Raw genomic sequence first — 15,676 nt, 5'->3', positions numbered from 1 at the left:
TGATCTAAGAGTGGGTAGGAGGCTTTATTTTCGCACCATCAAACTAGTATCATGATTATCAATCTACACAACAAAATATACCCCAGTGTAGGAATCTGTTGCCAAAAAACTGAATTATGAGTAATGTCTTTTTTATGTCCATTTTCTCCCACTTAATGCCCTAGTAGATATACCATACCAACTAAGATTAAATTTATCATTGCTACAAATAAAACAAAATATACCCCCAACGCGTTATATACATGGAGGGGTGCTGAAATGTTGGACTCTAATAAAGTACCTTCAATCCTTTCCTTCCATGAAGAGCGTTTTATTCTGCAGCATCTCTGCATAAAGAAGTGAGAAAGAATATTTTGGAATGTTTTATTTTCCAGGTGATTTTTCGCCAGCCAAGTGGAATCCTCCAGATAGCAGTAAGTGTAATATTAATGCTGTGTTGGAAACACTAGAAAAAAAGGCTGTAATCCTTAATGATAATCATTCACATTTCAAGCAAATTATGTATGTAGTAGTGTCAAACTTCACTGTAATTCCACCTGTTAAATCGTCTAACCCACATACCACCATCAATTTTATCAGAACGGATTTCCCTCCACGTTAATACATCTGTTGTACTGTCAAACCTGCATACTGCCACCTGCCATACCATTCCCAAAACAAATGGTTATATGAACACTTTTTTCACTTTGTTAAAGATTGTTATTTGTTCATTGTATTTTTCCAAGTGAATGCCTGTAACCTACAAAACTGTTAATCGGTGGTATGGTATCGTACCACATGACAACGAAATGTCGGAGATAGCAGCTGAACATGAGAACCCAGATACTGATTTAAATAATTTGCTTCAAAGAGTGTAGGATGACCTTGACCTGGACCCTGACTTATGCCTCATAGTGAGACAATTTGTAGACAAGGACAAAAAACTCACACAAATTTGTTATCACAAAGACCATCTTGGACAATGAGGATGACGATGACAACACAATGACAACATGGACTTAAACATAGCCCTAAACCTTACCATTTTCAAGGCAAAGTTGGCGATAGACACGGTTTTGAGATTTTTTTAACACAAAGACTCTAGAACAGTCATATATTCAAAAATTTTCATCTTTAAAGAATAAATTAGAGACCATAAGACAACAGCTAGACAACCAAATATCAGTGATATCTTTTGTAAGATCTAACAAAATTTCATTTGATGTTTTTTGGGAATAGGAGTAAATGATCAACTTCATGTATGTTGTACATATGTATTTGATTTGTGACACTTCTGTAACAAAGTTATAGTTAAAAGGAAAGTATTCGGATGTTATTTTGAAAATACATATACACTCTAATGCAGACTGGTTAGTTAAGATGGTCACCGATTGGGTGTGAACTACTGAGGTCAAAGACTAAACCCGATATACCGCCAAAATCACAAAGCACGAAAGGTGGCATTATGACTAGGTTTGGCTGTAATTTCTTGCCATGTTGAGGAATAACAATGTAAACAAAACATTAAAAGAAACAAACATGAAGGTCTTTTCAAACTGTTTGAGGTAACTTGTAATGTGCTCCAATTAGCTAATTATTCTTTAAGCACAAATACCTGTTTTACTTTATACAGGTGCTATATTGGCCAGTATCACAACAAGTGCTGCCTTTCAGCCTTCAACAAAATCACCTGAAGTGCCAGTTAAGACCTCAACCACTACTACTACAGCCACTTTCGGGCCCAAGTGGATAATCCTGGGCAGGAAATAACTCATTCACAACATCAAACTCCTCAATTAAATAAATTTTTCTTATCTTTTTTCCTCCCTGTTCTTGTTGGATGCTTATCGAAATAATTTACAATGTTTACTAATGTATGTTCATTACTATATTGATCTACATACCTTGCCCTCTACAAGAACCTTGACATTTCTAAAACAAGAGGGCCATAAAGCCTGTACTAATCACCAGGCTTTTGCTTGGCTGAAATTGCTTCAGTAACACTAAAGGAAAAGAAATTCTAAACACACAACATATCTATTTCCCTATTGGACCACAACACTTTGTCCCCAGGGGTCAGCCATACCATTCATTCTTAAGACCAAATCATTCTAACAAGAGAAGCAGGATTTTTAAGAATTTGCCGAGATCCACTGTTTACAGAAAATGAATTCCCCATAACTTAAGAATGCTTCAGACTAAATTAGGGCAAAGTCCAATCATTCCTACAGGAGGAATAGGATTTTAAAGAATTTGCTTCATATCCGATTTCAGGCCCCATCCCTCCCACTGTAGGGGCCCAGAGACCCACCATTTATACCATATGTTTCCCTTCCCCAAGGATGCTTCTGACCAAATTTGATAAAAATCCTGTAAATTATTAATAACTAGTAGCTATTTTCGGAAAAAAATTGACGGAAGGAGACTGCATTATGCCAAAAGCTCACTTGGCCCTTCAGACAAACAATGTTTAGCAGAAGAAAGATGTAGTTTCACATTTAATTTTTAATTTCACATTAAATCCAAATCAGCAGAAAATATTTATGAAGAGAATTACCTAAAAAAAAAACTGTCAAAGTTAACTATTGCCTAAGGTGTCAGCATTGTTCATGCTGTCGGATGATTTATTTGAAAAATAAAAATCACACATATGCAAATATAATATGGGTGGTATCAGGGTACAAAAAATTATCAAATTCGCAATACAAAGGTCTAAGATGAAATTGATGATCGGTAGAGAAAACAATTACAAAATTGGTCTTTTGTTTTCAACATTTTAATGATGTAATGATGGGTAATATTTTGTTCAAACTATTTCAGCTTGAACATAATACTTCTTGAAAAACTTGTGCTGAAAGAAAATTTAACCTGAAATTTTCATGAAATATTTTTAATTTGTCACCATGAAATGTCATATATGAAATTGTAGAGAAATTACAGGTCACTTCATTATGAACTAATTAATGTCCACTGAATAATCTTTAGAGACAATAATGTGGCTCAAAGTCCCTCTTCTTCGTTTAAAAACAATGTATGTTGACCAGTTGTGTTGAGTTGACTGGTCCACCACTATTGTAGCACTATAGATTTGTGAACTATGACGGTTAATGGAGCTTGTGCACCATCTCCTCCTTTGTGATGAGATGATTTGTTTTGTTGACAAGCTGCATCAGTGTAGTGATGTTATGGGACCAGTCATTTAGAATGTCACTTGGGTCCTTCTGATGGGTAAAATTCACAATACCTTCCAGACGGTCCATCTTAGCTTGTATAGTCTTGTTCACAACAAGGTTGGACAAAAATTCTTCAGATTCCTAAAAGCAGATAAAAGGTTTTAAATGTACATGTATATGAACCCTAATTAATATGTGACACAACTACTACTACTGACCTACCCACTCAAGCCACTTCAAGAGCTTATGATGACAACTAATACAAGTTAAGAAATTACACCTTTTTCCCTCTAAATTTACAATTCAAAATTATTTCATATCAACGTAGCAGCAGTGCCGTTTACTAATATGACCAGCATAACATTCAAAAAAGAAAAATATTTTCAAACGTTGTTTGGCCAATCATGTTATAGATCTTTGTAATAGGATTTTAATCAGGAACTGATTCTCATTAAAGGATGTTTGCAGAATTAACCTTCTGTCACCAATATCTAGAGTACTAATCAATTTGATTACAGAGAATATCAATTACAAATGATGATGTCTTACCGCCTCAGTTTGGTCAAGAAGTTCAGCAATTCTCTTGGTCCTAACACGTGTGTAGTATTTGGCCATCACTCGAATATTCTGAAAACAGAACATAGATCATTATGTAATTACTTTTGATTAATAATTCATTCATTTCAAGTTTTTACACCTAAATACATAAATGGATCAGTTTTTAAATTCATCTATTTTCAGCGAAGGACATTACAAAATAAACATCACAGAAGCCAGATGATAATCATTTTTCAAGTTCTGTTCGCTGGCCATACAGACTTATTTAACTAAATTTGAGGACTATATTTCCTTATGATCAGAACTCACATGTTCAACAACTCTATTCTTAAGGTCGGCCCAGCGTTTCGCACCACCCTCTAGCTTTGTGTTAAAGACATGGGTAGCTGGACTGCTTGTGGAGCCAAACTTTAATTCGCTCTCATATGTCAGACACAGTTGCTTCCAGGTGATCAGCTCTGCTGTTGTGAAACAATTCAGTAGATCTCTGTGGAGTAAAATTAGTTATCATTAGTTATGAAGGTTATATTCTAATTATTATCAGATTGAAACATTTGTAACAGTATTAATCTTACTTGAGCAGAGATATCAAAATGACATGTACTCTTTGTAAACTTAATGGGTCGTTTTCTGACAGCACACTTACTGGTATTTAGGTATTTCTTCCAGATTTCTGTCTTCTTTCACTCTGTGTATGAAGTCGGACTGCTCATTATCATAGGGAGCCAGTATCACATACAATACTACATATCGCAAGGCCTGAAGGTCAAGGGTAAAACATATTTAGTTATTGTAAATTAGGTAATACTGAAAGGAATAACTGTTCCTTTTTATCACAGCTTTGTAAATAAAAAACATCTGATAGCCAAACAATTTGATGTTAGTAAACAATATTTGTTAAAAACCAGATGTAACTTAATCAATAATTAGTCAACAACATTTCCAAGTCTATCTTTGACATATACAATCCTGATTTCTATTTCCAATAACCATAAAATTTGAAATGATTCCCATCATGACGTTTTCATCTAGACTAGGGATACTAACCTCCCTCATTTTGTCCTTGTTTTCTTTGATCTCTGGTGTGTCATAAACAGCTTTGTAATGTTTACAGATAGCAAGGTAGGATCCCTCATGTTCATCAAGCTCAATCATCAACTGGTAATACTTCAACTTCAACTCCTGAAAGTATCCACAGTCAAATATCAATACATGCATATCATTTAAAAAGTGTATAAATGTCTAATAGCTTATACAGCTACCTTTAACTATCATCTATATAATAGTTACATCATTGTTCAACACTACAACACTATTAATATGGCCTTAACCTGACAGAGACTCGTACATTGATAAGACTTAAGCACTACATGTTGATAATACAGTCTAAAAATTAGTGTCGCAATTTATGATATAGTCTAGATCCGAGCGACACCATTTATAACAGTCTAAAGTCAATGTCTGAGATTTAAACAAGAAGTTGATCATTTGTTTTAGATCTATATGATATATATATAGACACAACATTTCAGTGTTACACATTGTTCAATTTATAGATCTTGGTGTTACACATAAATGATATAATCTAGATCAGAGTGCTTCATTGGTAACAATTCAGACAAAAGTATAACATACAGTTGTTCCTGCTTCCTCAAAGAACTTGGAGCTGATTTTTTTGCTGATGATTTGTGTCCTAATGTAGTCCTTCTTAGCCAGACACAGTCGCATCTGCTCAAGGATAAACTCCACTTTCTCTTTCTTCTCCATTGACCCAAATGTCTCCACCTTGATGAGTATTGTAAATCAATCATCAAAATGCATCATGAAAATTTTTATACATTACCCATAACCTAGATTATGAAAAATTACATTTCCTCATCAAATATATTGCTTAACCTCCTGTTTAGGTGTCTAAGATGAGATTTAAGTATATTTGTGACTAACTCTTTGATGATCTAACTATAAAAAGTTGCATTATCTCAATGATACATAAACATATGATTATTTACTTACTTATATTGAACTCATATAGCCTTTTTTTTTCAGTTTGTTGTTTTTGTTCTTGTGGATGTTGTTTTCTACTTTATATGGTCCAAAAATTAATTCATATTTTCATATGCAAATATCTAATGTAATAATAAAACAACATGATCAGCAATACAACAGTTTCGACTTGTTGATGAGCTATGAACCGTTTACTGACCTGTAGCTCCTGAAGTATGTCAGCAGCCTCTGTAACCTTGCCACTGTCCTCCTTTATCTTGGCTAGAGTTCGGGTTAGTCTTGCCCTCTCTATTTCCACATATATCTATATATATATATATAAACGTACTACCAGGTAAGTGTATTTAAAAGGTTGACTAATCATAAAGTTTTTATAAGCATATTCAGAGGAGATATCAGAATCTTATGAATGACCACAAAGAGAAACATTATTTTTATAGCATTGTTATTAGATGTATAACCCAGTAGTGAATTGGCTTTGTTAGGTAATTCAGTCGCATATTCTACTAAACCAAGAAATCAAAGGTTCTTAACCTTCCAACCAACTCCAATATGAAAATATTACATTTTTCTGTTTATACAATATCATGGAAACATTGAAACTCCTCGGACTAAAGACCAAATTAAGTAGGGAGAAGAGGCAGCTCTTAAATTCAAAAATTTACATATGGTTGAATTAGTAGAAGTCAGAAAAACAAACTTTAACATATTGATGTACAGCCCTCAGCTGCCTACCTTTCCAGCCGTTACTGTTCTCAGTGTATCAATTAACTTAAGCTTCACATCCAAGTTACCAGCTGGAGTCTTCTCTACGTAGGTATAAGCTTCCTGGATCATCTTAGTGACAGACTGAAAACAAATTGAGAGCAATCAGTATAATTTAAACAGAACCTCAGTAACAAACTGAAAACATATCAACAGCAGTCAGTACATTATTAAAACAGAATCTTTACAACAGACGAAAAACATATCAACAGCAGTCAGTATATTATTAAAACAGAATCTTTACAACAGACTGAAAACATATCGACAGCAGTCAGTATATTATTTAAACAGAATCTTTACAACAGACTAAAAACATATTCACAATATTCAGTATATTGGTAACACAATGGTAAGTGTATGAATATGTACTTGACACTAGAATCTAAAAAAACAAAGTGTTGATGGCAAAAACATGACATATCAGCTAGTACACCAACAGATAATGCAGACAAGATATTCCTAGTTAACAATGTTTAATTTTTTTTAAAAACTGCATTAATTTTAGACAATTTGAACTTACCTACTTTAATACATCATGGTATTAATAAGACAAAAATTTCAATTTTTCACAACTTGTGTATCACTCATATTTTCTATTTTCCTGTTGTATGAGACATAGGAACTTTAAAGAAAAAAAAAGAAAAGAAAAAAACAACATTAATTCTCACCTGTTTTATTTGTCCTCGTTTCTTTGTTAGCACAACAATATTTTCATTCAATGCATCCCAATTTTTATTTTCAAAACAGAGGCGAACTACAGTTACCAAGACTCGACTAGTGGAATGAGTATCAGCTCCCTACAAAATGATCAATAGAACAGGTTTAGACACAGGCACTTACAACAAGTAGCTGTTTTAAAAAAAAAAGAGTTCAAATCTTACAAGTCAGCAGAAATCACTTAGTATTAATACAATGAGAAATATTACCATTTCATCTTTTTAGATGTATCTATACACAAAATTGTACATAGGAACATAGGAAAAAGTTTCAAGTGTCAAGTTTCTCTCCTCATCATTATCAGAATGGAAATATTGATGTTGTTTGGATAACCACTAAGACTTGAGACTTCTACTCCTGAAATAACTTAAGAGAGGTTCACAAGTATTGAAGACACTTGTATGTAGGGTTATTGGTGTAATGTTTTTAAAGAGCCATGTTTCTTACTGTTCTTGTTTGCTTTTCTAATGACATCAGTATATCCAGTGCTTCAGTCAATTTCCCTTGCTGAAATGAGAAAAAATGTAGGGAAAAATAAAGCTTTTTTTACAAACGGCTATACAAGTGATAATTCCTATAATTAGAACAAATGCCCAATGGGTCTGCAGTGCTCACCTAGTATAAATATACGTCAGGTTTCATCCTGGGAACATACTAACTAATTGCCATGTCTCTAGGACCTTTAGTTCATGAAAAGAAGTTGTTAAAATGTTTTCACAAATCTGAACCCTGTAACTTTGAATATAGGTTAAAATCATTTCTTTTTGCAAACTGTTAGGCTTCTTCCTAGTAACATACCAGCCAAATATTATGCCTCTAGGCCTTTTTGTTCATGAAAAGAAAATTGTTCAAATGTTTGAACAAATTTGACCCCTGTCACTTTGAACATAAGTCAAGGTCATCTATTTTTGCAAGCTTTGTTGGGCTTCATCCTAGAAACATACTGGCCAAATATCATGCCTCTAGGCCTTTAAGTCCAGGAGAAGATGTTGTTGAAAGGTTTTATTGAATCTTAACCCTGTAACCTCGAATATAAGTCAAGGTCATTTAATTTTGCAACTTTGTTGGGCTTCATCCTAGAACATACCAGCCAAAACATTTGGTCCATTAGTTATTGAGAAGAAAATGTTTAAAGGAAAAAGTTGGTGTCTGACAATGGACGGATGCCGTGCCCCAGCATAAGCTCACTTTGCCCTTTGGGACTGGTGGGCTATTAAATGCTCAAGGATTCAATAACACTTTGGACTCAGAAATTTAAGTCCTGAGTTCATGCTTATCCTGTGGGACTAGCTCAAATTTTGAGACTCCATTATTTCTTATTATTTGTACTTATCAAAATTTTGGAAATGGTGTTCTGGACTCGCCTTATAAAATCCAACCAAAAATTACTACAGAATACAGGGTCAGTGTCTTAAAATATAAGTGGCTTGCACTTTTGTCATTCTTTAACGGTACCCTCACCAAAATACTGCAACATTTATTGAAAATTCAGACAATCAAAACAACAAAAGTTGGTTGTGCAATCTTAGTTTACTTGACGATACACTGAATTTCATTATGCATGCCAAAATAATTGTTCAATCGGAAATATTATTTTCAAACTTCAATGGATAAAATCAATTTTCACAAATAAAATTACATATCTTAACAGTTATTTGTATTTAATGGTAATATTTAAGTCATTTAGAAATAATTCTGTCAGACTAATGCACATACATCTACTAAAATGCAACTGTTTCTGTCACTGCTGGATAAATACAACTTCTTACCATTTCTAATATAACCTTCCTGCATTTTAGCTAGATCTACAATCACATTACCTGACACTAAGCTTCCTAAGGAAGAGTTATTGGATTTTTGTTATCGAAATTGAAGACTGGGTAAGTAAAATTTAATGTTAACGCACTGGTCATGTCCATTCATAAAGCATATAAATAGTGTACTGTAACACATGAAGACACCTTTCCAAATTTCTTGAAGGAAAAGCTTTGAGGAATAGTCCGTGTGATGTATTGGTAGGAAGTGTCTATAGAATAGTATACTCACTTTCCCCTTACGTTATATATGTATAAAGCTATTAATATTCTATTCTATTATGTGTTTATCTCAGAAATAGTAAATTTTATCGACATTTTTGTATAAAATGGAGTGTATCGTATAATGGAATGAACCTATATAAGTACAGCAAGTACAACTTACAAACACTTTTAGCTACTATTTAATAATACCAATTTTTTTTCCTAATATTGGTCAAATTTTTTGGCTTGTAGATTGGAGATTCCCCTTTTAGAGTGTGACTTCAATGAAACATTGAAGGGTGATATACCCCCAATACGTAGAATTTCCAATGGATGTTTCGAGTGTATTGTACAAAGAATACTGATACTGTCATGGAAAATTAACTGAACATGAACGTAGCAATACACCCCCCCCCCCTTTCCCGGCGTGTGACACAGCATATTTTGACTGATGTTAAGTCATTATTACAAAAAGCAGAAAACGTATACCAATGAGAGTGAGTAAATACGATATTATTATTTTACCTTTGCCAATTTTTCACATTTTGGTAGTTTTTCGTCTACAGTTGAACTGTAGTCAACTTCCATTTTCTGAGGAGTCGTTTCTGTGTCCGCCATTGTTGCTGCTCGCTGTCTGTTTTGGTGCGTTCGTATGGAAAGACAGGCGCGTCGTGATGTCGTAAAGATATAACATAGTAATTAAAAACTTTGATTATTTACACTTGAGATCATAGGACAAGAAAAAATGTTTAAAATTTCTTTTTGTTATTTTTGCATTAACGAATACCCTATATTTGCAAGATAAATTTCTTTCCGGAAGATATTATTCCGGTGTTTACTTTAAATTTATTTTGATCAATATAATTCGGAACACTGCGTTACTCGAAAGGTGAGAGTTATTCCGAATATCTGCGGGGAGGTAGAAGGATGACAGAGTACAAGCTGAGGGAATGATGTGGATATAGACAATTTTAGACAGCTGTTTAATTGTACAAATTCGCCGAGATAATGTTATAGATAGGGAGCCCAAATATCTACGACTATGTACTTGAAGGAATATCGTGTCTGCATGCCTTTGAGTGTGAAGGAGGTAAGTAAGCATTGAAAACATAGGATATCGATTTGTTGACAGTGTGCTTTACAAGTGAGATTGATGATCGTGTACAGGTAAACAGGTGAAAATATATAACCGGACCTGGTATCAACGTGTGTGTTATAAGATCAGGGGTGTGACAAGGTGTGATCACTTTACAAAATGACTGAATTAGAACGACTGTTATACGTTAATGTACAGTGAAGTTATTATTGATTAATTATTCTTATATATTAATGACAGCTTATAAATGTCCCTGATTTAAATGAACACAGTAATACTCATGCCAAACAGATAACTTCATGGTTACATTTTGCACATATTTTTAAAAAGAAATTACATTGTACCTGTTTGCTTACAACAGATAATTTAACATGGATTCATCTGAGAATCAGGACATAAAAAAATCTTTTAAAAAACCTATATTATGCCCAGTCAGAACTGACTTTAGAGACACTATCATAGCTAAAATATGATTACTCTGAGCAATAAAACAGATATTGCGATATCAAAAATTAAACATTATAGTTGTCTTCTTTTAAACATGAGATACATTGAGTTTGGCCTGATGGCTAAAATCAAGTGCAACTGAGGTTCATTCATAACATATGCAAATTCATTGGATGTATTTGGGGTTAAGCAACTGGTTTTTAAAAACACTGTTCTGTCAAATAAAAAGATTTAATATCACTTTATAATGAACAATTACAAAAACATTGTTTTTCATTTTCTAAAACTATTAAAACAATAAAAACAAACCTAGTCTTCTAAATGTACAGGTGATTTATTAAAACAACCAGTCACTATACTGAATGGTAGACTACCACACCGTAACTAAGGCAAAAATGCTCCAGTAAGGTCTAGGTATATGCTGTGTTACTGAAGTCGCTGTCTTTTCTAAAAGTTCACAATTTGTTGGCTCCATGAAGGTCTTTCCATAGCTTACTACATCACTCAGTATTTTCATAATGGTAAAGTTAAGATTCAGTGAGTTTCATTGTTGCTTTAGACTGTGTCATAGAGTTCATCAGATGTCACTGATTTGTATGTTTCTTTGCTAACTTCATTACTCTAGCATCCCATGTGCATGAGTTATTTCTCTGTACTGACCATCAGTATGCTTTGTGAAGTATTTGATCCTGGGGAGTAGATTTGAGCCATATGTATGTTCTAAACACTTTATACCATTGCATAATTTCCAATCCATATCTCCAAGATTTCCCACATTTGAATTGTTTTTAGTGACTCAAAAAATAAGTTCATCAATGACCCCAGATTGCTGCACAATATAACAAAATTAGGTCTACCAAGCTTTCATAGTTTATCCAACCTAAGTTCTAAATACTTATATTTGTTGGTGCATTGGATTGCCAGCTAGCCATAGAATATAAAATTGAATTTTGTAGCAAGAGTAGAGGTAAGAAGTGTATATATCACAATAGTTTTACTAAAATTAAGTGATAATCTCCATTTTAAGCACCAGTTGTTTACAGTATCCAGCATTCTCTGTAGCTTAATCCTCAGATAAGGCAAGTAACAATGATGAAATATTGAGCTCATCAATACTAATACCCAGTTGCAGGTCATTTAGGTTTTTGATTAAATCATTAATATGTAGATTGAAAAGTATCAATGACAATCTGGATGCCTGCCATTAATCTTCATACAATATTTGATATCACTATGAAGCATGTGAAAGTGGATTGTTTCACTAATTTCCTGTTATTGAGAATCATGCAAAGAGAGTAATTGTAAGCATGTCAGCTTCTCTTTTGTTAGAAAGCATTTTGCTCATCTGCTAATTTTCATTTTTTGCTGTCCATTTTGTTAAGGCCTGATTAAGTATGACACAACATATTTTACATGGTTTTGATAAGATACTATGGTTAGTGGTTCCAGAGGACTCCTACTGTTAGGTTTTACAATTAAATTAATAGCACCCAATTTGCACTGGTTCAGTGCAGTTCCACTACGAAAACATTCGCTAGTAATGTTGAACAGCAATTCCACAAAAAAATTGTTATGAAGCATTTCTGCATGAATACTGTCAATACCAGTGGTATTGCATAGCTTCATTTACCTACTTCTAAAGTCATTGGGAAGTTAAATTCCTAGTCATTATTTGGAGGGTTGTTTACATATTACTGCTGGTTAACCTCATGTGATTGTATGTATATCCAGGGTATATACCAGTAAGAACCAAATTCAACATCTTTGATAATTCCTCTGCTGTCACTTATGTGTATCATTTCACAATGAATTAGACACTTTCTGTTTTTCCCTCCAGAAATCACTTGATTTTTATTTTTAATATGATATTTCATCCTGCACAATTGTTCTGTTTGAGTCTATACTTAACTGCACTGTTGTTTTTATATTTTATCCATTCCTTCTCTGATGTACATGTTTAAGAAGGCTTATATGAGCACAACTCCTCTTTAGGAGAGTGCTTAAGGCCAAGATGATCCATGACCTTTTCTGGGAAAACTTGAAAATGGGCATATGCTAAATTAACATAATTTTTGTATTATCAAATTTTATTCTTACAAAACCTGTCCTCAAGGAAGTCTATCCACAATTTATGTATACCATATACACAATTTTGTCGATCTGAGTGTAATGTATCAGATACTCTGTGTGTTGTAGGTGTCTCAGCAGAGCACATCAAAAATGACTGTGGTGTATTTTGTTTGGTACATAACCTACTTCTTCCATGGTGATAACTTAAAACTCCTTCAATAGATTAAATTGATCATGGGGAACTAAAAGGTACTTTGCCATTTCTTTGCCCATTGGCAATATACAGGTGAAATTATCATTGCCTTTGAAGCAGAAATTTGAATCAACTCAAAATTTGATATTTGGAATAGTGTCAATGCATTGCCTAGGAGGTATATTATCTACACCTTCTGTTAAATCATGCTCTGTGGCTAGAGTCAATGCAGATACATAAAATGCCATCTTATGGACTGTGTACTTTGGTTAAAAGTTTACTGTAGTATTCTCTAAGATCAACATTCCATTTTGAATTTTCTGGTGGTAGGTAGCATGCACACAAATACAGCACTCAGATAACTTTCCTGATAGCTTGAACCAATACATATCCTCTGCATTGTCTACCATCATAAGATCAAAGATATCCAGTACTTTTTTTTTTATTAGGAACTCAATTCTAATAGAACCCCTTTTTACCTCTCTGTACAGATTATCTCTTTTGCTTCAATAAGATATATAGAGGATACTTGGCCAGTTTCTTAAAATATAGCCTGTATTTTGGCGATGGTAAAGAAAGACAAATGTGGTGAGCCACAGATTTGTTGTTCAATCTGTGTTTACCTAACATTGACGTTACGCTGAATTTTGCCTGATGACAGACCTCAAAATAATTGCACCGCACAGAAACATAGTTCCAAACTTCATCAGATATAACAGCGATTTTATGAATTTTCATTAATCAACATATTCATTCCAGCATGTAAAATTGCCTGTTTCAATAATTACTTATATTTCTAAACCTAATATTTAAGTAAATTCAGAGAGTAATTCTGTCAGATTACTGTACATGCTAAAATACAGCTGTTTTCCTTTACTGTCCACGACTGCAAAAATAAACGTGGCAGGTGTATTCTGACAACAGCAGTGCCAGTTACAGGATAAATGATTATTCATGATTATGTTCTTATCTTTTCTAAGGAAAGATTCTGCAATTGCCACAATGTCTGTTTTAAATAGATTTATTATATCTTTTCTAAAATCGTGATTGTCACTTACATCATTATACGATCTGGTCACATCCCAACAACCTACTTGTAAGTGTTCTAAGAATTTACTACTGTCCCACTATCATGTGTCCTATTAGAGAATTCACTATCTCACATGTCCCATCTGTGGTTGTAGCTCTGCCTATACTATCATCCCATCGACTGGACCATTGATTCTAATTACCAACAACACACCATGTACACAAATGAAAATATAAATTTAAACACACCATATTGTCCATTATTGTGATACACCATATAGGTATACCATCATTGCAACCACAAAACACCATGTTCTCCATTATTATAATACAAACACACCATGTTCTCCATTATTATAATACAAACACACCATGTTCTCCATTATTGTAATACAAACACACCATGTTCTCCATTATAATACAAACACACCATGTTCTCCATTATTATAATACAGACACACCATGTTCTCCATTATTATAATACAAACACACCATGTTCTCCATTATTATAATACAAACACACCATGTTCTCCATTATAATACAGACACACCATGTTCTCCATCATTATAATACAAACACACCATGTTCTCCATTATTATAATACAAACACACCATGTTCTCCATTATTATAATACAAAACACCATGTTCTCCATTATTATAATACAAACATACCATGTTTTCCATTATTATAATACAAACACACCATGTTCTCCATTATAATACAGACACACCATGTTCTCCATCATTATAATACAAACACACCATGTTCTCCATTATTATAATACAAACACACCATGTTCTCCATTATTATAATACAAAACACCATGTTCTCCATTATTATAATACAAACATACCATGTTTTCCATTATTATAATACAAACACACCATGTTCTCCATTATTATAATACAAACACACCATGTTCTCCATTATACACACACCATGTTCTCCATCATTATAATACAAACACACCATGTTCTCCATTATTATAATACAAACACACCATGTTCTCCATTATTATAATACAAAACACCATGTTCTCCATTATTATAATACAAACACACCATGTTCTCCATTATTATAATACAGACATACCATGTTCTCCATTATTGTATGACATCATACATATATTCCATCATTATAACAGCAATGTACCGTGTATTGTTTCTACCATAATGACATAAAATCATACATTTAAAGTTGATTAACATCTGCAGCAATGTAGATGTTCAATACATCAATACCGATTTTATTTTTTTGTAGTACCAGATTGGTCAGCTGTATATGATAGCTAAACACAGCCATGAACAAAGTGAGAATGGGGAAGGAGTTGAGGTTGTCACCAACGAACCATGCGAAGATGAAAAACATGGAAAAGGACAATTTACTGAAAAAAGAATCCATTTATCAAAGTGAGTCCTTTTTTGTATCTAATCATTCTACTTCAAACAGTATATATTTGCCAAGTAATGCATGATGGTTAATTTTGTAGGACAATAAAAATTTATGTCATCACAAAAAGGATCCCTAACCTGAGATCAAGACGATTGCAGTGATACATTGTAATTTTGTCTCCATTTAAACTGTGATTCAGCTTATTTATTCTCACAGTTTGTAAAAAGAAATT

At 33.3% G+C, this 15,676-nt stretch overlaps 2 protein-coding genes across 2 annotated transcripts in view; one reads left to right on the top strand and one right to left on the bottom strand.

Annotated features, from left to right (window-relative positions):
• Positions 1 to 2,737: 2,737 nt before the first annotated feature.
• Positions 2,738 to 9,839, bottom strand: LOC132559508 (26S proteasome non-ATPase regulatory subunit 12-like). The gene is made up of 11 exons (XM_060224135.1): positions 9,740 to 9,839; positions 7,644 to 7,703; positions 7,148 to 7,276; positions 6,450 to 6,563; positions 5,914 to 6,018; positions 5,346 to 5,495; positions 4,758 to 4,892; positions 4,357 to 4,469; positions 4,020 to 4,197; positions 3,702 to 3,779; positions 2,738 to 3,293 (listed from the first exon to the last, which is right to left on the bottom strand). Exons 1-11 carry the CDS (start codon positions 9,830 to 9,832, stop codon positions 3,084 to 3,086), a joined length of 1,365 nt encoding a protein of 454 aa, XP_060080118.1. The 5' UTR covers positions 9,833 to 9,839; the 3' UTR covers positions 2,738 to 3,083.
• Positions 9,840 to 10,156: 317 nt separating this feature from the next.
• The window catches only part of LOC132559507 (cytoplasmic phosphatidylinositol transfer protein 1-like), a 38,084-nt gene continuing 32,564 nt past the window's right edge, over positions 10,157 to 15,676 (top strand). Inside the window, exons 1-2 of the mRNA XM_060224134.1 lie at positions 10,157 to 10,304; positions 15,313 to 15,461. Coding sequence (XP_060080117.1) covers positions 10,257 to 10,304; positions 15,313 to 15,461 — 197 coding nt within the window. The 5' untranslated portion in view covers positions 10,157 to 10,256. The remainder of the gene's footprint in view (positions 10,305 to 15,312; positions 15,462 to 15,676) is intronic.

Source organism: Ylistrum balloti, unplaced genomic scaffold, assembly GCF_031769215.1.
Source record: "Ylistrum balloti isolate Yb309-2 unplaced genomic scaffold, AGI_CSIRO_Ybal_v1 Utg370928, whole genome shotgun sequence".
Classification (NCBI taxonomy): domain Eukaryota; kingdom Metazoa; phylum Mollusca; class Bivalvia; order Pectinida; family Pectinidae; genus Ylistrum; species Ylistrum balloti.
The sequence above is the reverse complement of the archived record's forward strand: the minus strand, read 5'-3'. Positions and strand labels throughout refer to the sequence as shown.